General features: G+C 42.2%; 1 protein-coding gene across 1 annotated transcript; it reads left to right on the top strand.

Moving 5' to 3' along the window:
* The first annotated feature begins 1,118 nt into the window (after positions 1-1,118).
* SPACA1 (sperm acrosome associated 1) lies at positions 1,119-19,753 on the top strand. The gene is made up of 7 exons (XM_081905410.1): positions 1,119-1,683; positions 3,813-3,869; positions 8,684-8,785; positions 9,077-9,183; positions 11,391-11,526; positions 17,140-17,260; positions 19,240-19,753. The coding sequence occupies exons 1-7, from the start codon at positions 1,530-1,532 to the stop codon at positions 19,472-19,474; spliced, it is 912 nt and encodes a 303-aa protein (XP_081761536.1). The 5' UTR covers positions 1,119-1,529; the 3' UTR covers positions 19,475-19,753.
* The last annotated feature ends 201 nt before the right edge of the window (positions 19,754-19,954 follow it).

Genomic DNA, 19,954 nt, shown 5'->3' with positions numbered 1-19,954 from the left:
CTATTAAATGGATTCCTTATTTCACCAAAATGGTCAAAATCTCCCCCAGCAAGAATGGCACAGAATACCAGATATACAGTAGTTATTAAAATATATAGACTATTTTATCCTAAGGACTCAAGAGTACCTAATACAGTATCTATACTTAGTAATAGCTCTTCCTACTTCCTGCCAGAGGCATCTACATTTGTTCTACTGTCAGATGGAGAGACCACAAACACTTCAGAAAGAAAACTCAGAATGCAAGTGTTGACAAAGTTAACATGACTACAAGTTATGAATGCCCTGCAGAGGTCAGTTAGCTGTTCATGTGGAACACCGCATTGCAATTAGTCAAAAAAGGATTTGTACTGGTGTGAAAGAATCATGCCAACGATGCAGTGATCCATCCATACATGAATGGGTTTAGAAGTTCTGGGGCACCCAGAGGCCTCATAACAGCCACAATGGGTGGGTCAGCTCAAAGACCTGATGAGATTTCGGATGCCGAGTAGAAGCTAACTGAGCAAAACTCAGTAATCAAGACAACCAGCACTTTTGTTATACAGTGGTACCTCGGGTTAAGTACTTAATTCGGTCTGGAGGTCCGTTCTTAACCTGAAACTGTTCTTAACCTGAAGCACCACTTTAGCTAATGGGGCCTCCCGCTGCCACCGCGCCGCCGGAGCACAATTTCTGTTCTCATCCTGAAGCAAAGTTCTTAACCCGAGGTACTATTTCTGGGTTAGCGGAGTCTGTAACCTGAAGCGTCTGTAACCTGAAGCGTCTGTAACCAGAGGTACCACTGTATTCCAAAATGCTAAACAAAAGCCTATGGTTGCATTTCTATACAGTTACCACTTAACTCAAAGGAATTTACTCTGAGTGGGCATGTATAGGACTAAGCTATAAATCCAGAACTGTTAAAAACCAATACAGGATATGCAAGTGGAGAGACCCAGGTTTTGTTTTGACTTGTCTGCTGGCTGTTTATGTGCAATTCTTGCGAAGTGCTTCTCAGGGAGAAAACACTTGAGCAACACCTCCAGAGACACTGCAGATTAGATACCACTCCCTTGGCTGTCAATCCTCCTGCGCTATGGAAAAGCACAAGGTTCTCAAAGGCATTATTAGTGTGTTATCTGAAAATCGTGAGGACAGTTCAGGAGTCTGTTTTTAGAAAAGGTGGTGGTTGCGAGGGTGCGAGGTTTGAGTTTCTGAGATCAGTAAAGATGCAAAGCACATTTTCTGAAGACCTCCATAGATAGATGGGCTCAGGAGGCAGTCCCCAAATACTTTCATATAGGGAGAAGGCGCACCGTGTGTGCATGTGGGGGGTGACTTTCCAGTTTCGGGGTGGGGAGAAGGAAGAGAAGCAGGATCGGGGCGAGCGGCCTCCTCCTTCCTCGCCCCCCGCGTCTTCCCAGCGCCGCGTGCCGCTCGAACGCTGAGCAAGGCCTCATTGTGACGCCTCAATGGTTGCCCCTTTGCGAGCGCCTCCGCGCGGCGGGCTCGGCTGAGGGCAAAGGCCGCGGCGGGCGCTGCAGAAAATGGGGTTCTGCAAGGCCGAGGGCACGGGGAAGCTCGTCCTCCGGGTGGGCCTGCTCCTGACGCTGCTGGCCAGCGAGCCCGCGGCCGCCTTCAACGACACCATCTCGGTCGACGTGGCCTTGTCGGAGCCGCTGCTGCATCTGGAGGAATCGGGTGAGCGGCGAGCGGCTCACCCCCGTCCGGAGCCTGTCGAGCCCGCGGAGGGCGGTCTGCAGAGAGGCGCCCTTTCCCACCAGCGAGAGCTTCCCTCGGCTCTGTTCGCCTTTGCACTTCCGCTGTCTTCATTGTGCAAACGGGCCTTGGGCAATTTTCCAGGCGAAAGCGCACCCCTAAGGCAACAGCCCCGCGGCGAGGCTGCTGCTGCTGCTGCTTCTAGCTGCCTCTCCTCCTCCTCTCTTTTCCCCGGGCCAAGTTCCAGCCTCAGAGGCTCTCCGGCGCTTCCTTTTCGCTCGCTGCGCCGCCCGGCTGCTGCTCTTTGCAGGTCCCTTCCCATTTCTCCCCTTGAGAAGCTGGAACGATGTTAGGTCAAAGCGAAGGTGTTTCGCGTGTGAAGCCAGCTCTTTGCCAGGCTGAGTGAGAGTCGCGGGTTTTTTGTTTTTTGAAAAGTCAATGCTTAATCATCCCTCCCTGGGATGCGAGATCCACCTGCCGTCTTTTATGTCACGAATTGGATGCGCTGTCAGTGCGACATCGTTGTGCAAGGACTTGCTTTCCAAAAGTGGACCATCCCTCCAAGACTGTGACTGTGTACATACTACTCCCGGCCCATTCTGAGAACAGGATGGTAGACTAGATGGGCCATTAGCCTGATCCAGGAGGCTCTTATTACGTTTTTAACTCTCCAATGATGATTGTTCATGTGTAAAACTCCTTACGGGACGCAGGTGGCGCTGTGGGTTAAAGCCTCAGCGCCTAGGACTTGCCGATCGAAAGGTCGGCGGTTCAAATCCCTGTGGCGGGGTGCGCTCCCGCTGCTCGGTCCCAGCGCCTGCCAACCTAGCAGTTCGAAAGCACCTCTGGGTGCAAGTAGATAAATAGGGACCGCTTACCAGCGGGAAGGTAAACGGCGTTTCCGTGTGTGGCTCTGGCTCGCCAGAGCAGCGATGTCACGTTGGCCACGTGACCCGGAAGTGTCTCCGGACAGCGCTGGCCCCTGGCCTCTTAAGTGAGATGGGCGCACAACCCCAGAGTCTGTCAAGACTGGCCCGTACGGGCAGGGGTACCTTTACCTTTACCTTAAAACTCCTTACATAACTTTTTTTCCACTAGATGTTAGGCTGCAGTGCTATACACACTTACCCGGAAGTCTGTGCCATTAAACATAATAGGATTTACAGTACTTCTGAGTAAACATGCATAGGCTTGTACAGTGGCACCTCGGTTTTAGAACATCTCCGTTGACAAACAGTTAGGTTTTTGAATGCTGTAAACCTGGAAATAAATGCTTCAGTTTTCGAACACCATAAACCCAGAAATAAATGCTTCAGTTTTCGAACACACCTCGGAAGTCGAACATGTAATGTGGCTTCCGCTGTGTGCAAGATCCTGAAGCCTATCTGCCAGCTATTGAGTTTCAGTTTTTGAACGTTTCAGAACTTGAACAGACTTCTGGAATAGATTACGTTCGAAAACTGAGGTACCACTGTACATAGCTTTGATTTGGCAAGATGAAAAGTAAGGCATCCTGCAGTATAATAACGATCTCTACTACATATTTACAATGTGATTCACCAGTCACTGAAATAAAGATAATGTTGTGCTTTTCAATTTCCCTGCTGGACTATATTAAAAGAATATCATGTAGGATGTACACCCTATTTCTCAAAATCAGTTAATATTTAAATAATGAGATGTGTCCAGCTTGATTTGTTTTAGTATAATTTATTGCTCCAGAAATCCTGGTTTCTTTCCCATTGCTCCACTGAATGAGAAAATGTTATGCTTCAGGTGAAAAGCACTGGGGAAGAGTTTCATGACTACAGGTGGGTGAGAGTCACCCAATGAACCCTGTCAATGGAAGTCTTGCACAAGGGCTTTGGCTTGCACAGTGGGGCTTCCCCCCTCCTGCCCCGTCATTCTTCCTGCACCTGCCAAAATTTGCTCTGAGGGGGTTAGGAGAACCTCCAGAACATCACGGGGGGGGGGGATCTTTCCACCTCTCAAGCTGACATGCTTGTGCAGACAGAACATTTGCAATACCATAATGTTGAATTCCACCCTATATTTTTGTATACTTAACTTACTTCTGTAACCTGCTTTTTGTAACTTGATATCTTTTTCAGAAGCAAATCTGACACAACCCAAGGAAGTAGAATTTGGAGAATGCACGGTTACATGTGGTAAGCAGAAATGCAGATGGATAAAACATAGTATAATTGGGTGGGTTTTGGTTTTTAAAAAAACTTTTTAGGAACAATATACTAACATTAGCTGTTGAACCATTGTAATTTGCATGCCCTCGTTCACCTTCCATTGATTTCAGTTGTTGATAACTATAATTAACAAAAACAATCCAGTTGATTGTCATTATAAATTTAGGTCAGATCTGTTGTTTTATTAATTTCACAGCCTGCAGGCTCTTTTTTTTAAAAAAAAACACAGCTCCTTTTGTTTATTGGCTTATGGAGCTGCCTTCACCAGAGTAACAATTTTCTCTATTTGTGAACATCTGTGAAACGTTCAGAAGCTGAAAGACCTCCTGATGCATCTCACAGATGTCTTCCCACATACAATATTTCCAGTCCTATAAAGCAAATGGCTTCTCTGCAATAGTGTATGCTGTATTCATCATGCAGCTTATGAGTTATGCTAAAGGTAGCTGAGGTCTCAAAAATGAGTGGAAAGTGATCTCCAATAGGGTAACCATTTTCTAGTCGAATATGCCTGTGTTCATGCAGAGCAAATAAAAATAGGATAATTGTTGCATCTCTTACAATGGCTCCGTTTCTCAGGTAGTTCGCAAGAGAAACAAATGTTCATAAACCTGATGGTTACGCCTTCGTCATCAGAAAGGAAATGTTTACTTCCCCCATCAGTGCAGCATATTTTTGTTATTTTGTGCCAGTAAACATTTTTTAATATTATTCTTATGTTCTTTGTTCCAGTTAATACTTTTTTTAGCGCAGTTTGCATCCCTTCCCTATTCAAAATTTGAAAAATTTGCAGAATGCTCTCCATTCTGGCAATGTTTCCATACTTTAAGTTACCCACTCCATATATTCACAGGGTTCTTTTAATTAAAAATGTAACATTTAAAAAAGAAATATGAACAGTTGGTGTTATAATGAAAGAGTTGCATTCACTGATTGTGTCACTCTCATTTAGAGTGTTTTTTTATTTTATTTTAAGGTAGCCACATCTATAATTTGGTCTATAGCAGAGAGGCTACATTGCTGTCCATTCCCCCAAATCTCAGCAAATCCTTGTTTCTTTAATACTGCCCCTCCCCTGAAATGTGTACAACCCTCTGTTTCATTGCTTTCCCCAGGATATATTTATGGTAATTGTGCAAATTCACAATATCCTTTAGATAATTGTTAGAATTCAGTGTTACCCATGTGCTCCTAGCTTTTTCCACTTCCTTTTTAAAAAATATAAATGTTTTATACTACGCTGTTGTTAATATTTTATACAGTATCTTAAAGCACTTTGTATTTGTTGTCTTGCTTTTCTTCATAACAATCTTGTCAGATAGATTTGTGCAATTCCCATTTTTACCTGAACAGGAAAGCAACATGATCAACTTGAGTTACAACTAGTGTCTCCCTGCTGAAACCCCAAAATCTGGGTTCATCCATACTGATGTCTAATTTGGGTAATAAGCTTCCTGTACAACATTAATTATTCATTGTCCATGTGACATTCTCTACCAAATCCCACACCGTACCAGGGATGCTTCAAAAAGGAGGTGTGAAAAAAATCCAGATTTATGGTAGGAAAAGTGGAGGAGAATGTCCTAAAGACAACAGAGAATTAATGGAAGTACATTATCTACATTAAAGAACAGTATGGATGACCCCTCCATTCAGCTCAACTTAACTTTTACTTTTTCTTATTCATTATTTCATCTTTTTTTACTATGTAGCTGCAAGTTGAACCATTTTTAAATTATCTTCCATCCATCAATTGTTCTAAATCCTTTTGGCTACGCTTTCTTTCTTCTCAATTTAGCACCTTAACTTAATTGAATTAACACAGTTCTTCATTAACTTCTTAGTTATTATTGATAAAGCTGTCAGATTAGATGTGGTCTAATGCCACTTAACTGCATGCCTCATTAAAGCCCCAACCCCGCCCCCCAAAGGTTGACTTGTTAATACCATTTCACATCCAGCCTTCATTGCAAATTACATTGCTAGTTTGAGGGAATTTGAATGAATATCTCAATGGCCATGTTCATTAAAGTCAATAAACCCAAATGCCTTTTTTTATGGAGTCCTAAGCCAAGGATCATGTCTTATATCTCTCCAGCACAAGTGAGGAGGAGCAAAGCTTGTGCATGGTAAGCCACAGTCAATGGCTTGTCATGACGTTCAGATGCGTCCAATGAGAAAATTAGCAGGATGGAGGTAAAAATATCCAACTGGCCAGGCAATAAAAGGAGAAAAAGTAACCAAATAGTGAAACACCAAAGGAACTTGAGATCTTCTGAAACAACCTTCTTAGGACTTGAAATTTAAATTTAGCATACACAAAAGGTTGTTGCCCCTGACCCATTTTTGCTTCATGCATCCATGGTTTCACTGCATGAACACAGAATCTGGCATCTCATATAAGATCTAGCCACCTAGAAAATTGATCTAAGTTTATTCCCTGCTCTCTACCCCCGAAGACAAAACCAGGAAAGAGGCTTAGCCAGGGCTATTTTCTCACTTTGAATGCACTTCTGTTATGGATTTGCATCTTGGTCGTGCAATTATATCTGAAAATATTTTGTAAATATATGACAACTCCAAATTTATTATTCAGGTAGCTGCAGTTAAGGCAACTTTCCTATTGCATTGGCGTAGCATGGGGGGCACAAGGGCGGTCGCCTCAAGTGCAAAATTCTTCAGGGTGCAAAATTTCAACACCCAGTGCTGCCTTAGTACAGCTGCACCCGTCGCTGGGCTCCATTGAAAACGGCTTCTCCATGCAAACCAGGAAATGACCTCTCCAGTGAACAGTACAACTCTTCTTTTCTTATCTCTGTGAATACGATCTCCTGGGTGATGTAAATACTGTTAGGTAGTTGAATGTGCATGCGTACTTCATCCGCTTCCCTCCCACTCACCCCGCCTTGCTGCCTGCCCTGGCAATCCACACTACACCATTGCCCTGTGGTGTCAGTTACAGAGGCTTTTCACAATTTGAGCTAAGAGGCAGAAAGTCCTCCCTAGTCAAAGTCTAGTGCTCCTAGTCCCACCATGCTTTACTCCAAAACTGATGAAGCCATCTTTCTGCAATCACAATTCAATCCCTAGGATTGTACTGTTACCCAGAAGTTTGTATCTTCCTGTTTTCAAGGGAATTTGGATAGTGGAAGTAGAAGGAATCATTAACAGCTGGGAGATTGGAGTTGGGGTTAAGAGTGATTGGTGGCCCAATAAAAGGAGACTATCAACACACACACACACACACAGTCTGTCCATTTGTCCATCCCTGTTTCAGAGAAGGTGTGTCCATTGTTTTCCTTTGTTATAGGTATCTCCAGTATCACCCATTATACACCCATTATGTGAGTTTTTTAAAGATCTCTCTCCAAAACAAGAAAAATGTCTTTAATAAAAATGTCAGTTCATTGCTATATACACCTCTGTTTTCTTAACCTTTGAAATGAGAAATTCTCAGCAGCTTAGCATGATTCTCGTTTTGCAACAATTCCAGTAAGTGTTGTTCGTTCCGTCTGCCACTTGAGGTAATGTTACATGTCATATAAGAAATATTACAAAATATATCAGGTTTCCTAAGCATTTAGGGATGCAAAATACCTCACCACAAGGTTGTTGTTTTTTCATATACATAGACTGTATTCTGCTTAGGTCACAAAATGTTTTTTCCCCATCTCCTCCATTCCTTATTCAATAAACAAAATATTTCTATAACGGCTGGCAATCTATTCTGTATTTACTGGGACTAAACATACTATTCTTTCCTCCCTCGCATGCCATGCCATTTGAATGAGCTGGGTACACAGTGTTTGGCAGAAGGAAAAAAGAGAAAAGCAAAGAAACACAGCACTTGTGTTGAATATGTTTGTGTTTTTGAAAATAACATGAAGTTCCCAAGTGAAATGTTGATGTCTGAGATCTGCAATTCTTATCTAATCTTAATTACATATAGGTAGTTCTTTTCCCTGTAGGCTGCAACCCTCCACACACTCACTAGGAAGTATAAGTGCCCTTTAATTCAGTGGGATTTCTTCCTGAATAAACCTGATAGGTGGAAGTTATGCAGTGCAATCTCTTTTATTATCATTTAAAAACTTGGATAATTTAAAACTGCTTAAAATGGAAGATATCATTAACATGTGGCTACAGTAACAATCAGAATTGAGCTCGCCTCAGAAAGCTTTGATTATGTTGATGAATCCACCAATTAAAGCTAGCACCAAGGTGAGATCAATGTGACATCAGATTTCCTTAATTTGCAAGAGTACTTACCCTCCTTCCTGAGAAGCCCAAATCCTGCAAGGTATTCAGCACTGTAATTTTCCATTGGTATCCATAAGAGTTTTGGATGCTCAGCACCTGATCAGAATGAGCTCATCAGAGCAAAAATGCTCCAAGCACCAGATGGTTGAGGCTTTGAAAGGCCAGGTTCACAGAGGCTGCAAGCTAGCGTTGATATTTAAATTTTAATTAACTTGTTTGTTTTTAGCAATGCATTAAAATGAAAGCGCATATAAAATTCAACTGAAAGGAGAAAGTTTTTACCTTGTGGAATGGATGGGTTACCATCATCTAAGTACACAATAGTCTCAGGCACAAATGGGTGGTATCTTCTAAATTTTGGTTATAAAGAAGACAACTGCTTTTCTGAAGGCCTTTGACAGAGACCAGAGTGTTTTGATTTTAGAAGGTGAACTTAAAGGAGTATCCACCACAGAGAAAGAGAAAGAAACCAAAATACAAACAAACATGTAATGCTACTACCTTTTTCATCTTGATCAAAGGTATTGGCATTCGAGAAGTTATATTAACCAATGGATGCCCTGGAGGTGAAACTAAGTGTATTGTTCGTGTTGAAGAGTGCAGAGGACCAGCAGATTGTGGATGTGAGTAATGATGTAATGATACAGTTATTCCCAGTTAGCTTCTGTGAATATTTATGCATCATTTCCAAAATGCCATACATTTATTCTGAGGTGGTTTAAAAGTGTCTTGTCCTGTATTGCTTCTTAGTTAATATTAGGTTTAAACATAAAAGCCAGTAACATGCAATTTATAATGATTAAATGATAATTCCTCTAACCACAGTCTGTTAGTGGAGTTGTTCGTAGTATTTTGAGGTGTACAATAATGTTTAAGTATTGGTACAAAGTGACTTTTAAAACTATGTTCTGCAGGGGGTAAACCAATTTCTGAAAGTCTTGCTAGTGTGAAGATACCATGTATTTTTGTACCTCCAGAAAATCGATTTCAATATATTTGGAAAATGTTGATTCCGGACCAGGTAAGTAATCTAGTTCCATCCTGTGCAATGTATACAGAACTGATTTTATTTCTAAAGATTCCACATAAACTTAGGCTTCCTAGAGGGTATTTATTTGCGTATAATATTGTAGATTTATAGATGCTAGAATTTAATTAAGGTTTGGGGGTGTCAAAGCTAATTTATTTGGAGGAAATAGCCAGAGCCTAGTGTGTATTTTCAGGCATTGCAAGGGGTGTGATAGACCCACCGATAAGCTTGTTCCTGGGACATTCCTATTGGACATTGTAATCCTAGTCCAATCAGCAAATGTTAATGAAGTCAGGCAAACTTTTTTTGTGAGGTGACCATCTTTAGCTATAAGGTGTTCAAAGGAAATAGGTGTTAGAAAGGGAATTTATGGAGTCTTCCTCTGTAGATAAACAGAGCTTAATTTAGGGAAGGGGTTGGCAGTGATGTAACCAGGAAGCAGAGAGGGGCAGCTAAGCTGATATGTGCCCTGCAGAGCAGGAGAGGCTGCAGAGGAAGGATGCTGATTCTACTATGGAATAAGCTAGCATGTTTTAGAGTTCTGCTGCGAGCCCCTTCATTGAAGCTTCAGGTTGTGTATATGTGTAAATAAACCATATATCATAAAGACACTGTAGGCTCCGTTGTGCCTCATTGCCAAAAGAAACGCAAACCCTGGAATCTTGTGCACTGTTCATTAGAGACTGAGGTGGCGTGGAACAATATTAATAGTTACTGGATCTCACCTTATGCCAGTGACTCTTGCATGACCACATGCTATTTTTTTTCTTCCACACTTGTATACCAATGTAAACATACATCCAAAAGACACATTGGTATCTTTAATCTGGAGTTGTAGTATGCTAGGAAAGAACAGCAGCTCCTGAAAAAGGGAATGAGATGACAAGTCAGGGTCTAGAGTACTTGAATACATGATTTAAAGCGAAGATAGTCAAATAAGTGTGTTGTGCATTTAGAGGACAGCAGAAATGATTATGTTAAAGCTGTAGAAAAGGCAAGGATGAGAGAAGATTGGGTGAGGAAAAGAAGTATGTCAGAGGTATGGCAAGTTCTATACATATAAGCTATTGCCACATAAGGAAATGGGAGGGAATAGAGTCCAAGCAAAATGAGAAAACAGTCCAAAATCTAAATTGCACATTTCCTGAAGTGGAATGAGTAGCTTCTTGGAAAGTTAAGTAAAAGAGAGAAGAGACTGAGTTGGAGATATGAGATTATAGCACATGTATTGCCTCTCTCAAGGTGGGGTGTGTGGGTGTGGGTGCGCGCACTCTCAGCAGTCTGCCATAAATGAGGCCATTGTTGTCTTATTCACAAACCCAGGTATCAGTAGTGGGTGATGTGGTGTGGCAGCAGTGCTCACCTGACCTTCTGGCAGCTGAGTCACTCCTGCTTAGTAAGAGTTATCCAGAAGAGCAAACATGAACACATACAAACACAGTGACAGCATAACTGGCTCTTTTGCAATATGTGGCAAGTTACACCATATGTATCCATATACCCTCAAAATTTGTCATCTAATTTAGAGGAGAAAATACATGATACACAAGTGTGTATCAAAAGGTTTGTGACAAACCAAACCTTAATTTTTACTTTGTTGTACTCCTCATCTAGGCAGCACTCTTTCCCTCCACCTTCCTTGGTCCCATTCCCCAAGGAGATGAAACTCTCCCAGTGTAAAAACACCTCTCCATATACCCACACTTCTATTGCTCTACTTCCTCCATGCTGGAAATGGATAAAATTGTCCTTCCTTAATCAAATTCTGAGCCTTAACTACTCCCAGAACAGGGCATAGAAGGGGAGAGGGCATGGCAAATTACAAGAAAGCCATTGCTTTCTGACATTTCCTAGAACGATCTGCTTATCACGTCATCATGCAATTCCTTCCTTAATTTAAAACAATATTGATGAAAGAGGCTTTCCTTTTAATTGGTCCCACACAGATTTTGTGTTTTTCAGAGAAGAATTAAAAATTGTCCAAAATTTATGGGTCACCCGACATTGCCTATCCACTGAAGAACTGAAGGGGAAAATAAAAAGATGGGAATTTCAGATAGTTTATGGTTTAGGATATATCATGAGGGATCACTGAAGCACCAAGAAAGAAAGAACACCCCGCCCCCAATTGTCACATAGTACATTCTTCGTTATGAGATAATCCAACTTTGTCTTTTTTGTCACCTTTGAATTGATAGCAATCACTCATTCTTCCTAATGATTCAGCTATTCTGGAGGTACACAGAGATACCCACCCCGTTGCGTTTGAGTGCGATACAATAGAAAACGATGAATTGATTGCATCTGTAAAATATACAGTGTACACAACAGCTGGTAAGTTCATGGAAGTTCATAAATATTTAGTCAGACGTTGCTTGCGTTAAATTAATCTTTATGAGAAGATCTTCACTCTCCACTTGTAGTTTGCAAACTACAAATGGAGCAATCCGGTAAACATGTGATGTTTCTTGTACTCTGCAGGAAGCGGAGGCCGGAGGGAATAGTGTCTATGGTGCAGACTCCATTAAAATGACTGGGCAATGTGCTCACTGCCAACACTTGATGCACTGCACCCATATCAAGCAGACTGTTTTGGAAAAGCAGTGTTTTAATTGAAAAAACATATATGCTGATTTATTTTAAAACTTCCTTATCTGTTAATTTGTTACTGTACTGCATAATCTGCATATCTTTTGTGCTTCTCCCCCTCACTGATTTCAAAAGACAGAAAGATCAGGCAGTTTAACAGAAGCAGCTGTTGACACCTTGTTCAATTCTCCCCAGGCCCTCTGTTGTAATCTTTCAATGCCACAGAGTAAGGATTTAACTGATGTACTTCTTGCAGCTGTCATCTTGAATTTTACCACTCAGAGTAGATCAGTTCCAGAGCTTCAAAGGAGCCCATCAGCATGAGAATATCATAATTTCCCCCCATTTCTCCCACAAGAGTTCTCTTCCATGTGCTATTGCAGTTAAAATACCCATGTCACTGGGTTGAGGCAGCAGTGGTTATAGGGGTTCCTGAAAAGGGGTTCTCTTAAAATCACCATCTTATCAACATGAAAATGATTGATGTGTGTGTCAGTTTGCAAGAAAGACATGTCTATGTGGAACAGAAATCTCCTTATGAGAACAGACCCATAACTGAATTTGTGAAATGGAAAATGGCCTTCAGACCGGTAAAAAAAACTTAAAAGAATCACTACGCGATTAGATATATGTGATTGTATCGTTGCTAGAGGGATAACTTTTATGTGGAAGCTATTCTATATGATGTCATTGTTGTTTTTATTCTGGTTTTAGGATTGTATTTTTTTTTAATATTATTTACATTTGTAGAGCCTGTTCCATTTGCTGGTCTTTTGTTTACCCCTTATTTGCTAATTGTAAAAATGTGTTTTTTAAAGGAAATAGCTAAAATTCAGGGCGGCCCAACTTTTCATACCAAGTGGGCTGAAAGAGTACGTTGACATGGAACCTGCAGGCTGCACAATACCTTCTCCCGTGTGTGTGTGATGCAAAAATCACAATGTGGGAAAAACCATGAAGCCAGCCAATGCTTCTCTCGATTCCTGCAGCTTCTGTTAATTCTGCTGGCTCAGCTCTCCCCTGCCTCCTAGAGGAGGCAGCAAATCACAAGAGCAGGCGTCAGCAAAAATCACGATGCAGGAAAAACCATGAAGCCAGCCAATGCCTCTACATGGTCAGCTTCAAAATGCATTTAATCTGGGCTGCTGTGTCTTCATGGATAGAATGTCAGCCCTCAACTGTTGAGCTGTGTCTGTTGGCTTCTTCTGATCCTTGCTCACATATTCCTGTCCTGAGCATTGGCATTGATGCATCAGCTTGTGAGGCTAGTGCACATCCCTGATGGCATGTGTCATTTTTCATGACCCTTCAGTGGTGTTGCCTTTGGTACAGCCCCACCCTAAACATTTGTGTGTCTGCCAAAGCAACATACATATGCATGCATATACACCCCTGCAGCAATGATTGCTGAGAGCCGTCATCTCTTGAAATGAAGAGTTGGGAGGTGGAGAAGAAAACTGGATTATCAGAACAATCTGCTATCAGAACAGAGCTGCTTTGGGCTCTGTTCTGTTGCTAATGGTTCTTCATGCCATTAGGACCCCAATAATGACATTAGCTTGGAAACTGAATCTAGGCTCAATTGTACACTCTGCAAATAGAATCTCCTTTCGGAGGAAAGAAGGCAGGAATTAACTCAAGTGATGACATCTTCTTGCATTAAAAATTGAGGACTTCTTTTTTTTAAAAAAGGAACTATAGGAGGGATCATGCCACTTTTTTCTCAGGTAGTGTGTAAATGATATAATGTTGTGCCTGGTGGGAAATTTTCCTATAAGAGATTATAACTGTGTTCTTGCTCAAAATGTGTGTTGCAGCAATTTTTAGTGTAGTTTTGGAGGCAACAGGGAGATGAGTGGATAGGTGTGTTAAAAGTGCAGGAAGAATCTACATGAACAATTGCTCCAGTTTCTAAGAGGGGGGTGTGTGTGTTAGGATAAAGCTGGCATAAACCAAGAGCTATCCATAAGAAGTATTTTGCACAGGATGATTTGTTTCTCATTAATGCTCTATTAATTCCTCATCATTGGTGAGGTTCTCTGTTTGGTTTTCAGCAGAGGCCTAGGCTCATAGGTCCTGGTTCTTCTCAGCAGAAATTGGAAACCCCACCCTCCATGTCTTTTCAACTTCTTCTGGCTATTGCAAAGAAAATCACCGTAATTGTTAATGGTGTTCTGCATCAGGCAACCTTTCTACTGCACGGTTGCTCTGTTCCATACTCCAGCCTATTTTGGGCCTTAGCTTACTTCTGACAAAACCAGTGACATAAGGCAGTTTATTCATGTTTTCTGATAATAGTTCTGTGTGGGAGGGAGTGTGTTGTAAGTGAAGGGGGTTATTCTCCTCCCCTTGCCATGGGAAGAGACAGCCAGACAAGATCCAGAGCATGCTCCTTGTGCCATCACCCGTGTGAGTGAGTGAGTGAGTGAGTGAGTGAGTGAGTGAGTGTGTGTTGGCAAGAACAGGGGAGGAGGTGGAGGCAGCAGCTGGCCAGTTTTCAGAAAGGACAGCGTCACCCACATGAACGTGATATCCAGTTGGCTGTGCAGAGGCAATTTTTGTAGAGTAGCTTTCATTCAGGTCATTTCCTGCGCAGGCAGGGGCTATGGCATTGCAGCACATTGCCCTGTGAAGTGCAAGCAACTTACTCAGAATGATGCTCAAGAAATAACATGTTCTCGGTAAACTGCTCCAAGAAGATAGCAAGAGAAGGGCCAAAGCACATGTTAAATTAGCTACCTACCTGCGTCTTTAAGTCTAGAGGGCCAGGGGTGGCCCTCTTGGCCACCTCCTATTATTCCAGTTCACCTTTAGCCCCTTACACTTCCAGTTTGTGTGTGTGTGTCTCCTACACTTCCATGGCAACCTTATTCTTATGCAAGTCCAGCACCTTGTTAAGGACAAAGGCTAATATAACCCCTCCTCCCCATGCTAGCAATCTGGTTTTTAAGAAACTTAAAAGCACAGATATATATATAGAGAGAGAGGGAGGGAGGGAGTGTGCTATTGTAACATGTAGTTTGGCCCTAAGATCATCTTGCCTCTGAATAATGTGACACATCAAAATGTGTTTGGCAAGCCATATTGTTCTATATTTTCTGTTTTGAGCACATTGTTGTGTTGCTGCCTCCCCCTTTTTGTCTCATTTTCCTTGTGGGGCTGCAGCCGCCTCCTTTTCTATTCAGGATTGAGTTAACACACTAAAATTGAGCTTATATAGAAAACGTTGGTTTGTTTCCAGTAATGCAGTCTTTCCCATGCTATCCCTCCTCTAAAGATAAAAGAATTCTAATGATTTTGGAACAAAAAGTCTGTCTTGGCATTCTGTTCCTTTTAACAGACCTGACGTCATTTGCACGAGGGGGGAGTTTACTTTGAACTGTGAGAATGCAGTATTGTGAACTAGGTAGTGTTGCAAACTAGGTCATCTTGCTTGCTGGATTATTCCACGGTATTTACAGTAGTGTTTAGAAGCAGGAATTCATTATGCTACATTCTCTACTAGCAGACATTTCCTGCCTCCTGCCAGAATCTCAAGCCTTTGGAGGCCTTAAGAAAAGGATTTAGGAGAATCTCTGTGTAATATTGTATGGTTATAAATCCTAGTTCAGAAACAGAAAGGATTGTGTTCTGCTAGCACACTCGATTGTTTGTAGCAGCTCAGAAAATATATACTACAGGTGAACACTATTTTATTTGATACCTTGGTGCAGGGGGGGGCGGGTATGCTCACAATGAATTTTAAAATTAAGTTTTATTTGTGAGATGCATTTAAAATATTGAGAGGCAGGGTAAAAATCCACCAAACAAACAGCATGTTCAGAAGAAGTTAAATGCAGCAACCTTCTGCCTAACTGCTCACCTGGTTGCCAGACAGCAAGGAATTCCCTGCAAGTGGGTGAGGTTGCCTCCATGCTACCTGCGATTAGAAAGGGCCTGCTATTTAACGAGCATTCATTCTGATCTGTTGGTGGGGAGGTTACACTACAGTTGCACCAAACAAGTGTTGTCCCACAATTCCTGGCTCATTTCCCTATCGCTTTCCTTTATTGCAAGGGGTCTGCTGAGGAGGGGGTTGCAGGAGGCTGGCAGAGGGATAGGTCCCAGTGCAAGGGACAATTTATTCCTTCTCTGCTACCCTGTTCCGTCTTTGTGCTGGCCATGGTGGAAGGGATGCCCCTTCCTCTGCAGCCTGCATGGAAACACAGTGCCACCTCTCCAGTGCTAGCTCACTTGGCAGAAGGCAATTCCCTGTCCCCCCCCCCTCCCTAAAAGGAAATGCAGGATACTAGGTTTCTATCAGGCTAGTAACAAAAAATAAAATAAAATAAAAGTTCAAGGTAATAATATTTGTGGACTTATTTGCATGGTTATGGTACAGCCGTCCTGGATCTATTACTTAAAAATAAAAACAGAACAGAATACATAAAAGCAAAGTAAGCTGTGCATAGGAAACTAGGTTGTCCTGAGAAGGCTAGAGTGCAACTACTCATGCTTTCTGCATGCATGTAGTTAGGCGAGCATCAACCACAGGAAGGCTTTACCTGTGATTTTTTTTAAAATGCCTTATTCTTTGCCACATTTCTTTCCACCCCATGGTGACCAACAGTGATATGTATGGCAACATGGTGGTGCTGGTTTTTAATTCACCTTCCACCAAACCAGGGCAGCTCCACTAGTAGGTGAAAATAATCATCGCTAGGTATGATGTCTGAAAGCTTCCTTGGCTGATTTATCTGGTTTCAGGAACTAAGTCATTAGCTGGTGGGTACATACATTTTCTGAGGGTTGCTTTACTCAGAGGCATTATTTGGACCTACCCCTTTAAATCTTACTGTTTCAATCTGAGGCTAAATTTTATTACTTCTGATGATCAGCATTTTATTTACATAAGCTATCTTAACCTTACACTCATTAGCATGTTATATAAGAGCATTTTAAAGGTCTACTGCAATATACTGTGTCTCTTTTGTAAATAGAAGTGATGTTCTAAGTTCTTGTGCTTATTTACTTGTTTAGTTCCTCCATATGTCGGTTCTTTGAAATTTCTGCTGCTGTGCTCTTAATCTTTCCTGGTGTGTTGCACTCTTTCAAACTGTGCACAGGGATGGTACATAGTAGTGACATAACAGTTTTGCTTAAGTTTATAGTGCATAATGGTCTGCCTTGTGATGCCTGCCTTTTAAAAGATGCACCTTTTGTACAATTTAGAATTGCTTTCTTACGTCACAGAAAAACTTGGTGGAGATTTCTATAAAACATAACAAAGCATGTTTAAAAAGAACCCTTTTTTATTTTCATCCTTTTCAAAATTCTGTTTACCAACATTTCCATAATAACAGTTTTGCCTTTCTTTAGAATTAGAAACAAGAAGGTTGAAGAAGCCAAATACAGATATAGTTTTGGTGTTTGTCCTCATAACTGGAGTTATTGTTTGTGTTGGCGTGGTCTTTGCAATAATCTTCATCATCCTTAACTGGTAGGTAAACAGTGTTGAACTGAAACAGACTTTGCAGTTGAGTAACAACGAACTGTCACATTATGGCTGCAACAAGCACCATGCCTTTTAAATCAAATTACATCACCCAAAGAATCCTGGGAGATGTAGTTTGTTAAGGGGTGCTGGGAATTGTAGTTCTGCACAGGGCAAACCAGTGTTCCCAGGATTTTTGGGGGGAAGGTCATGTGCTTTCAGTTTATGGCATTTATGTTGCAGAAGCCAAGTACAGTACTGGTCAGGAAATTGTATATGATGATGTAAGAACTCTAGAAGTTATATGCAGTACAGTACAAATATTTTGTGGAAAAGGAAGGTACTAGGGCAGACATACACTCTGGCAATGAGGCGTGAAAGCAGGCTTTCTAATGGTGCCAAGTACAAGCATCTCCATACTTTAGGTGGGAAGACAAGAACAATCCACACATAGTTGCTTGTTGCGAAATGAAATTCGTAGAAAGAGGTGCCCCACTCAAGAATCTATCTCCCAGAGCAATTGTTTTACGTAACTTCTTTTATAAGGCTGGCGAGGGGCTTCTAGATGCAGTTAAAGGGTAAAGGGACCCCTTACCATTAGGTCCAGTCGTGGCCGACTCTGGGGTTGCTGTGCTTATCTCGCTTTACTGGCCGAGGGAGCCGGCGTACAGCTTCTGGATCATGTGGCCAGCATGACTAAGCTGCTTCTGGCGAACCAGAGCAGCGCACGGAAACGCCGTTTACCTTCCTGCCAGAGCGGTACCTATTTATCTACTTGCACTTTGACGTGCTTTTGAACTGCTAGGTTGGCAGGAGCAGGGACCGAGGAACGGGAGCTCATCCCGTTGCGGGGATTCGAACCGCCGACCTTCTGATCGGCAAGTCCTAGGCTCTGTGGTTTAACCCACAGCGCCTACCACGTCCCTTCTAGATGCAGTTATGAATCTGGTTTAGCTGGTAACAAACAGTAAAGAACAGGTGAACCTGCAAAACTAGCAAAGGCATTACGAACAAACCCAAACCCTGAGGAGACTTTTAAAGGGGAAGAGGAACTGTTCCAGATACAGGAAGCATCATGGCAGATTGCAAGCAGAAAAATGGAAGAAATGAATAAAGGAAGCTGCTGGTGGGGAAATTGGCTCATGAGGCATGGAAAGGGTGAGAAGTAGAATAGGAGGAGACGAGAGAAGAGAGCATTAGAAGTGGAGAGGTCAAGAGTTTAAATACCAGTACTGTATTTAGAGTGACATTCGAAGAATGGTTGAAAAGCATTGCATTCATTTTAATGTGATAAGGTTTGTACTATAGTATGCTGTCTGTTTGGCTGAAGACAGAAAATAGCTTTTTTAGAGAGATAAAGGGGAAGGATGATGCTTTGCATGGCTCAGTCTTAGGTGGACCAATTGTCCGATCCAGGGCTTGTCCCCACTTCTTCTTGTCCTACTGCTTGCAGCCCCTGCTCATCAAAAAACACTATTTAGTGCTCAGTCAGAGCGAACAGCTATTTAGGTTTTCTCCAGATTGATGCTTGCTCTGATTTAGCACTAAAAAGTGGGGTTTTCCTGGGAAAGGAGCAGGGCGAGGGGGAAACCACTGAGACCCACGCATGGGACAAGTGTGGATGAGCCCTTGGTATAAGGCAGCTTCATCTGTTCCATTGCTCATAGTGCATACACTCCTCTGGTGAACAAGGTTTAGAGGTAGAACCGTTTTCTGACCAGAAGTCCAGAACAGGGCAGAAGAAAAGCTGGTGTACACCATTGGAAGTGATGCAACCCTTAACCATAGCTGTCAACTTTTCCCTTTTCTTGCCTATTCAGAATAAGGGAATTTCCCTTACAAAAAGGGAAACGTTGACAGCTATGCCCTTAACCTTTATTCAAGACTTTTTTAAAAAAGGATTTTCTGTCTATAGCCTGCTTTTTAAAAATGACACAAAGACAGGTGGCGTTTGTCTTACGATCTGGTTGTGGCTTATCTCGTAGGGCTGCTGTCAAAATGTTCTGGCAAACAAAAGTTTGGCGAAGCAGAGAGGAGCCAAGCTCAAGTTCATTGAGGACGTCATCGGGGCAGTTCACCGCAGTAGACCAGATGTCGCAACTAGACAACAATGCAGGAGAACCGGTTTCTACTTACCAGGAGTGGACTGGACCAACAAGAGGCAGCGAAGGAGGAGGGGGAGGGGGAGAAGGAGGAGATGCAGACAAGGGGAATTACTAGAAAAGAGAGATTATTTTATAAAAGGGAGAGATTAAAGTATGCTCGATATAGTAAGAGTACCAGGTCTGAGAAGTGCTTTTTGCCGCTCTGATTAAGCTTGGTTGTGAACATTGAGACAGTAGTGGGAAACAGCATCAACCAGACAGACTTAAGGACTGATTTCTGCTGTCAAGATTAGTCTGGTTCATCAGGAGCCTCTGCCTTTCTGTGCTGTTGAAAAGCCAAAGTGAGATGTTTTCGCATACCCAAACTCGCACAATAAAATACATTGGCACTCCAGTTCTTAATATCTATGCTGGTGTATCTGTCTGTGACATAGTTCATGCTTTGTGAGATGGTGATAGTGGAATTAGGCTAGAGCCCCAAACCCTGATCCACACTGGTAGAGGGGGTTAAGATCCAGAAGACGTCTCCACCTGCTGGTCTTGAAAGTATGGCGCAAGCAATGCTCTGAGATGGGGTCTCTGTGCTGTGCCATTC

The sequence above is a fragment of the Podarcis melisellensis genome (assembly GCF_964234715.1).
Source record: "Podarcis melisellensis genome assembly, chromosome: 3".
Lineage (NCBI taxonomy): Eukaryota > Metazoa > Chordata > Lepidosauria > Squamata > Lacertidae > Podarcis > Podarcis melisellensis.
This window is presented reverse-complemented; position numbering and strand designations above follow the sequence as displayed.